Source organism: Cajanus cajan, chromosome 4 (genome assembly GCF_000230855.2).
Source record: "Cajanus cajan strain Asha chromosome 4, NIPB_CcT2T_4, whole genome shotgun sequence".
Lineage (NCBI taxonomy): Eukaryota > Viridiplantae > Streptophyta > Magnoliopsida > Fabales > Fabaceae > Cajanus > Cajanus cajan.
In genome coordinates, this window is record NC_138520.1 from 14,409,180 (window position 1) to 14,418,026 (window position 8,847).

The following is an 8,847-nucleotide window of genomic DNA, read 5'->3' on the forward strand; positions in this document are numbered from 1 at the left end:
GCTGTTTTTAGTTTTTATTATCTAAGTTAATAACTAAAGATTATTTAATATATTTAATTAATATTTTGTTAATTAATAATAATTAATCAATATTTTTAATGGAAAAATAATTTAAAGACCTTGTTACCAAAATAAATTCCATCTCTATTTAATAATTATTTTTTTTAATTTGTAAATTTTAACTAATAAAAAAATATAAATAAGAATATGTTTGTGATTTTAATATTAAAAAAAAAAAAAGTTGTATAATAAGAAGTGTGTTGATGCGTTATAGTGAAGAAATAAAAAGGTGAAGGTGGGGAGATAGGGTTTGTCTTGTGTTCTCTGGTTGGCAATTTTTCTTTCGCTTCTTCTTGTTCTCATTTATATCAACCTTCTTCAGAATTTGGATTTGAATTTGAATTTGAATTTGAATTTGAATTTGGGAGTGTGAGTGTGAGTGCGATGCCTGAAGAAGAAGTGGTGGAGCTCAAATTCCGTCTCTACGATGGATCCGATATTGGACCCTTCCGTTACTCGCCGGCTTCCACTGTGGCTATGCTCAAGGACCGGATTTTCGCCGACTGGCCCAAAGGTTTGTTTTTTTTTTTTTTTTTTTTTTTTGTTTGTTGGGCCGCTGCTTTTAGTGGTTTAATTCTGATGATATGATGCTGTTGTTGGCTTTGCCGTATTACTAGGGCTTCGCCTCCGACTTCTTAGCTTCCCTGGAGTCACTGGCTCTGCTCTTTTCCTCTGACTGTGAGGTTCCCTTGCGTTTTTATTTTGTTCGCCAAACACGGCCTTATTTTGTTTACTTATTTTTGTGAAAAATGGAGAGGTCTTTTCTCAAGGTGTTGGAAGTGCTGTGTTGTGTTGCTTGATTATGTTTGGAGAATTTTTTTTTTTTTTTGTCTTTTTGGCGAGTGAGGTGGCAAGCGGTGGAGTGGTTTGGTGGTTTTGGAGTGGTCTCTGTGCATGCTGCGTTGAGGTTGGATGAATTTGCTTTGGGGGAAAAATGATTTTTTTTTTTGAAAAGTACAAAACTTAAATACGATTTTTTAGATATGGTTGTTTCTTAGATGTGATTGTTGTTTTTCAATAAGTTTTTTACTTCGGCATTTTGCTCTTACATTTAATGCTGGTATCGTTAATATACATCTACGAATATTACATAGGTAAAATTTTAATTTTGATTGAAGAATAATATGAAATGAAACCAAAGAACTGTAATTAAGATTTATCCTTTTGCAAAATTAGTGGATGTGATGTCTGAAATTGAAGTTGTTTACGTGAGGAAAGAGGAAGAAAACTCTCCCTTCTGTAGCCTTTTTTGAAGTTTGGGTTTCAGGAAGGATCATTGAAGGTTTTAAAATGTAATCACAGTGTCATTGGTATCCTTGACCTCGTGGGAAATTTCAGTTTCATGTGTGGGTGTGCATTTTAATTTGGGAATTGGATATGCTGACAGTAAACAAAAGCACTTTGATGCTCACGTGTTTGCTTATTATCATAAACCTCTGCACAGCACCACAAATTGAGATGCTAGAATATTGACTGGACTTCTGTTAGTTTGTTAATACAGGAAGAAAGTTTGTCTTGACTACATTTTGTTGTAATCAAGTGGTTGGGTTTGGTTGTTTAATGGGCAGGTATATAGTGATCACTGGCTACTGAGACCTTTTACGTTGCTTTCTCTCGGTTGTGATTCTTTGTGTGGTATTAATTACAATCTTGTACTCCCTCTGTCAAATTATAAGTGTTGTCTTACACATACCAAGAAAACTAGTAAATAAATGAAAGAAAATAACAATTTTATAAAATTAACCTTATGATTAATTTTTTTTATTAGAAACGATATAAAATAATAACCACTTATGAGGGGTATATATGGAAAAGATGTAATTAATATTACATTGAAAAGCTAATATATACATATTTTGGAACTTATTTTTTCTTCAAACATGATACTACTTATTATGGGACGGAAGTAGTATCAAGTAGCAAAACCAGAGTTGTTAATCGCAGCTGCCAAATTTCAACGTAGCAGACTGATAAGGGGGAGGAGTCTGGCCTCTGTTTCTGGTGGCACATCTCTCTTTATTACCCATTTTTCCTACCAAATATTGGCAGCGCATGCATTTTCCAACTGACACAAATTTTCAATGACACTTATGTCCTATCTGCTTTGATTTTAAATGCAATTACATTTATGTCCTTTCACTTCACAGTTCACATTTTCTCAGTAGGTTCTACTCCTAACTTTCTCTTAGATACACATGTTCCTAATCTTATATTTTCATGTATGTCCACTTGTTCACCTCAACATTCTCATTTCTTGTTGGCACTTGGCACTTTATCAGCCAAGAAGCACTCCCGTAGAGAATAAGTTTCCTCCGAGTTTGATGTGCACTTTGCAGTCACATATTATGCTTGGAAATTCTCCATTTCATCTGGTTAGCTTAAATCCTATGTGTGACATCCCAATTAATCCCTGTATCAATTTGTTTGATTGATCCTGGATACCTAAATATGCTTCTTGTGGCATAACATGATCCTCAATTTACCTCCCAAGACATAGCTAATTCACATCTTGTTAAAGTCGCATTCCACATGTTCCCTCTTACACAGTTACACTCAGTTGAAAATCCTATGTTCCTCTGCAGCATTAGTTTAAATATACTCTATCTGTTGCCTTGTTAACAAGGATTATATTAATGACAAAAATATGCATTAAACGATTAGCTCTTGGATGTTCCTAATCAGTACGTCTTATGCTAATCTAAACTAGAATGAACTCAGTTAATTCTTGGTGCAAGCAGCAAACCTACCTGAGCAGGCTTTCTGGTTGCATGGGTGTGTAATGTCGATACAAGAGAGTGGTCGGAATTGGATGGGAACCTGTAACCAGATAACTTTTGTGTGGGTGCCTTCAACATTTGTTTTTGGTTATTTTCTCCCCCTGTTAACTTCTTTTATAACCAGGACAGACGTATCATGATATTCTGATTCTGGTATTAACGATTAACACTAGTCAGCAATTTCAGTTGAGTTCTCATTAAGTCACAAAACTGTGCAATACATTTTTGAAGTAATAACTCTGTATCTTTTTACTACATGATTTGCCCTTTAGTAGCCAGTTATATATTTGAGCAAGGTTATATGACTTATCTTATGGATGAATTGTGTTGTACTTGTCTTATTTTCGTGTTACACTAGTTCCTGTTGCTTTGGTGTTATATTCTTTTCCCTTATTATTTTTGTTTTGTTTTGTTTCTGTTACCATAGACAAGAAAATTATACCAAAGGCAGCAAATGATATAAAACTGATAAGTGCTGGCAAAATTTTGGAGAACAACAAGACAGTTGGCCAGTGTAGAGTACCATTTGGCGAGCTTCCTAAAGGGGTTATCACCATGCATGTTGTGGTCCAGCCATCTTTGCTCAAAGCAAAAACAGGTATATTTTCTATTATTTTGTATCTGCTTCTAAGGGCAGCTCCATGTAGGTGTATGTACTAGGTAATGGTCGAAAGGTAACTAGGACCAAGTATTATGACTGAATGTTAATATTGTTTTGTTGACCTGAACAGAGAAAAAAGTTGATGAGATGCCCAGAAAACACATATGTGCATGTTCGATATTGTGAGAACCCATCATCATGAAGAGTTAAGCTGCTGATCTTGCTTAGTTGTTTGCTGGGATATCCAAAGGTCATGGATATGCGTAGCCGGGAAGACAATAATTTGTTAAACAGTCCCAACCCCACCATAGTGGAGTGTTGTTGGAGGCCATTCCTGTGTAGCAATGCTTGTCAGTGATGATTTTCTCATGTTTTATAAAATGGATGTTTGATGTATCAAGTTAGTTAGGTGCAATCTATATCAAAATATCAAATATATATTACAGAAAAAAGAGGTTCAGTCACTATTTTCTAAGGATGTTGAACAGTGTTCACTACCGGAATGATCATACCCGTTTTTGGTGCATTACTTGTTTCCACAACAAGCATTATTTTCCAAAAGTCTATTGATATACGTCAACATTCTTGTCTTGCATTTGTATCATCATGGATCTCTACATTCGAATGGTAAGGTCTGAACGATTATGTTAAACTTGGGGGAATTTATTTTACCAGAATTGGTTTTAATTTGTTGAATGTAATTACGCAAGTAAAATGGGTTGACTTGTTGACCATAAAAAATTGGCGAGTTGAGTTAGTTATTTTAGTTTATAAGCTTGCTTGGCTCGCCCTGCTTGGATAACTTTATCTAATTTGTCAACCTATCGGTTAAATAGCAAGTTGGTTTGTCAATCTTTTTTTTTTTTTTTTTTTTTTTTTATAATAATTTTTTTTATTTATGTATTATTTTTAATGTAAATTTAATTAAGTCACTTTAGATTTATTTTATGTATAATTTGTAATTTATTGTGTATTTGATTTATTTTATTATATATAATTTAAGATTTTTTTTATTTAGATACATTAATTTATATTGATCTTTAAGAAAAAAATATGTTAGGAGATAACTCAAATTAAACATACAAACTTTTTTTTTCCCTTTTATTTAGTGAGATGAGCCAAGGTTTGTGGCTCATTTTCTCTTAGCGAGCTAGTCCGACCTTGATTGTTTTTGGTATGTTGGATCTAAATGGATCAGATTGATTTATTTTATGATTTCTAATCAGAATTAGATTTTTATCTTAGTATCATGTATAAATATATGTTAATGAACTATGATTAAAAAATATTAACTGTATCTATGAAATTATTCTTAAATTTTATTCTTAAAATAATTAGTATTTTACATTGAAATGAATTCTAAAGCTGAAAGAATTATTTCTAATGCTTTTTTAAACAAATATGTTGGCATCGTGTTAACATGGTGTGGCTTATGTATAAATTTTTAAAAAAAAACTATGCATTAAAGAAAGATGTTGGTGGCTTTATCCTCGACCAGAAAGTTGACGGGCGGATTCTATTAATTAATTAATTATATATATAAATATAAATATAAATATGTACAAGTATATATATATATATATATATATATATATATATATATATATATATATATAGTTAATTAATTAAAAATTAAAAAAACAAAACCATATATACATATTTGTTCTTACCGGAAATCTGCTGTGGAGATGATCTGCCGAGTAAGATTGGTGAGCCTCCTTCGCTGGTATGTTGGTGTTCCAAGATGGGGGTGGTACCTGCAAAAGAGACTCCAATGCTAAAATTAGAGTTTGTGTGAATATGAGTATCGTATAAATAATGCACGTACCTTAGTGTGAGTTAGTGTACTATCCACACTCCAGAGCCGAGCTCCCAGCTCGGCATCACAACATAAGACGATCTCGGGCACGCGTCGTGTGGCGTCAGATCGGCACTTAAATAGATCATAACCGATCTCAGGGGATCTCGCTCTAGATGAGATCCGTTATCTAATCATATCATATCTTATCTTAGGCCCAAGGCCCAGAGCAACCCTAACTCACACTAAGGTACGTGCATTATTTATACGAGACTCATATTCACACAAACCCTAATTTTAGCATCGAAGTCTCTTTTGCAGGTACCACCCTCATCTTGGAACACCAACGTACCAGGGAAGGAGGCTCACTAATCTTACTCGGCAGATCATCTCCACAGCAGATTTCTGGTAAGAACATTTGGCGCCCACTGTGGGGCCGATCGAGACAAGCTCTTATCGGCCACGCTCATGGTATTCACAAGAAGCCATAGTAGACGCGCAACAGACGACGCAGAACTTTCAACTGCCATGGATAACGAAGCCACATTAAGGAGACTGATCGACCAGGTCGAACAGATGCGGCAACAACACGATGCCAATCTACGCAACATGCGTGCCAAGCATGAAACCGACCTAGCGGCAATGCAGACCGCCAATGAAGCCGACCTGGCGGCGTTGCGCGCCGAGAACGAGCGTATTCGCGCTCAACTCCTTCGGCGTCCCTCTAATCCTCAGCCTCAAGCGAGCAACCTCCACGGGGAAGAGACACACTCAGTCTCCCAGCCCCGGACTGCAACTAGGGGCCCAACCCCCAGACCTGCTTCACACCGGTCTCATGCACCAACGCACAAGCCGACCCATGAAGACAACAAGGCTCCTACTCATGTCGTAGGGGATCAGACAACCTTCCGCCGCCACCCTTTCGTAGATGGCATCATGGAGACACCACTCCCTCACGGGTGGAAGCCTCTCCACCTCGATCGCTACGATGGCACGACGGACCCAGACGAGCACATCGACCTATATACGACGCAGGTAAACCTCTACACTAACAATGATGCTATTCTGTGTAGGGTTTTCCCAACCTCGCTCAAAGGGGCCGCGCTCAACTGGTACACCCAGCTGCCAGCCGAGTCCATTGACAGCTTCGGCACCCTGGTCAGCTGGTTCACGACACAATATGCAACAAGCTGACCTCACCACATCACCTCTGTCGCCCTAGCTAGTCTGAGACAAAACGACGACGAGCCACTCCGGGTGTTCATGGAGCGATTCGCCAACACCTCGGTAAAGATTAGGAATCTAAATCCCGAGGTCGCCCTACACGCCATACTCATGGCACTCAAACCCGGACCGTTCGTCGACAGCCTATGTCGTGAAGCACCTCGCGATATGGACGACCTCCGTGCTCGTGCCGCTGGGTACATTCAGATGGAGGAACATTTTGCTTTCCGTGACCAGGTTCGCGAGAAATCACAGGTAAAACCCAACGGTGGCCACAAGGACAAGGTCAAAGTCAATATGACAGCCAGTTCAAGAAGTCGGCTAAGGCAAACAGAGGGTGGAGATATGACTTCTATACTCCCCTGAACACGCCCAGGGTACATATCCTGGAGGAGGCCAGTAACAACAATCTGCTCACCCTCCCACCGCCAGGGCACACCCCCAACAACGCCGACAATCCAAGCATTGTCGGTACCATAGGAATCATGGTCACACCACCGAGGAGTGCCGCTCACTTCGGGACTGTATTGAAGAACTCATCCAAGCAGGCCACCTCGGCCAATATGTCCAGCGACAGCAGGGTCACCGAGGAGGCTATGGCGGACGAGGACGGGGCCGAGGCCGTGGTTCAGGGGCTCGCACGGACCAACCCTCTAGTTCTCAGCAGAATGCCGGCGGAGTAGTGCAAGCCGAGGTAGGCCAAGAGACAGGATCAGCTCCCCTACGGGGAGTTATCAATACAATTGCAGGCAGATTTGCAGGGGGAGGTGCCACCAGCTCGGCCCGAAAGAGACACCTACGCAATATCAACAGTGTCCACTCCGCTACCTCGGCATCGCATCAGAGCTCACCTCCGATCTCTTTCTCCGACGAGGACTACGCTGGTGTCAGCCCCAATCAAGATGACCCCATGGTCATCGCCGTAGAAATAGCCAACTGGGAAGTTCAGAAGACGCTTATTGACCAAGGAAGTTCAGCCGACGTTCTATACTGGCCAACCTTCCTCAGGTTAGACATCCCCCACTCTCTCATCCAACCTCACACAGAGCCCCTAGTTGGTTTTGCAGGAGAACGAGTAAACACACGGGGATACTTGGAACTGTTGACCACCTTCGGAACCTCTCCGGACACAAGGAGAATTATGGTCCGATACCTTCTTGTGGAAGCCAACACCTCCTATAACATCATCATTGGGAGGCCGACGTTGAACCAGCTCGGAGCAGTGGTGTCTACTCCACACCTAACCATGAAGTTCCTAGGAAACGACGGTCGTCAAAGGAAATCAGAAGACAGCTCGACAGTGCTACGCCGAGAGTCTGAAGATCTCCTTGTCTGGCGAGAAAAGTAAGCAAGACCCCCCCACCGTGGCTCACAACAACCACGTGGGGGTCACTGACCTCAGCCCAAGGACCGATCCCCGTAGGGGAGGACAAAGCCTTGCTAGAGAGCCCGAAGACAAAGCTCAAACCCACCAAGAAGCTTGCAACCCCCAACAACAAGAACACGACGGACAACCAACACCGCGAACCCGGAATGCTTCGCATCCCAAGTCCTATCTCAGCTAATTTTATATAAATGAGTTATGTACTCTTTTCCCACCTCAGTCTCTTATCCCAAAAACGGGTTTTGGCTGAGAGAGTTTTTAACGAGGCACATATATTCATCAATAAAATAACTCATTCTCTTCTATTCACAATCTCTTATCTCCATCACTTTACCACAAGGTGCTCTATGTTTAAGCACGCTTACCCGAGGTCGATTTCGAACCTTAATAAATTCCATTTTACTCTAATTTAAGGTCGAGTACGAACCTTAAGCACGCTTACCCGAGGTCGAGTTCGAACCTTAATAAATTCCATTCTACTCTAATTTAAGGTCGAGTACGAACCTTAAGCACGCTTACCCGAGGTCGAGTTCGAACCTTAACAAATTCCATTCTACTCTAATTTAAGGTCGAGTACGAACCTTAAGCACGCTTACCCGAGGTCGAGTTCGAACCTTAATAAATTCCATTCTACTCTAATTTAAGGTCGAGTACGAACCTTAAGCACGCTTACCCAGGGTCGAGTTCGAACCTTAATAATTTCCATTCTACTCTAATTTAAGGTCGAGTACGAACCTTAAGCACACTTACCCGGGGTCGAGTTCGAACCTTAATAAATTCCATTCTACTCTAATTTATGGTCGAGTATGAACCTTAAGCACGCTTACCCGGGGTCGAGTTCAAACCTTAATAAATTCCATTCTACTCTAATTTACGGTCGAGTACGAACCTTAAGCACGCTTACCCGAGGTCGAGTTCGAACCTTAATAAATTCCATTCTACTCTAATTTAAGGTCGAGTACGAACCTTAAGCACGCTTACCCGAGGTCGAGTTCGAACCTTA

The 8,847-nt window shown here is 40.1% G+C and overlaps 1 protein-coding gene across 2 annotated transcripts; it reads left to right on the plus strand.

The window, feature by feature from the left end:
- The first annotated feature begins 273 nt into the window (after positions 1 to 273).
- Positions 274 to 3,964, plus strand: LOC109815330 (membrane-anchored ubiquitin-fold protein 3). 2 transcript variants are annotated; one of them, XM_020380028.3, is made up of 4 exons: positions 432 to 574; positions 678 to 738; positions 3,265 to 3,435; positions 3,569 to 3,964. In XM_020380028.3, exons 1-4 carry the CDS (start codon positions 488 to 490, stop codon positions 3,622 to 3,624), a joined length of 375 nt encoding a protein of 124 aa, XP_020235617.1. In that variant the 5' UTR covers positions 432 to 487; the 3' UTR covers positions 3,625 to 3,964. The 2 variants fall into 2 exon arrangements, with proteins under 2 accessions (XP_020235618.1, XP_020235617.1); XM_020380029.3 differs by lacking the exon at positions 678 to 738 and having other exon boundaries at positions 274 to 574.
- Positions 3,965 to 8,847: the final 4,883 nt, after the last annotated feature.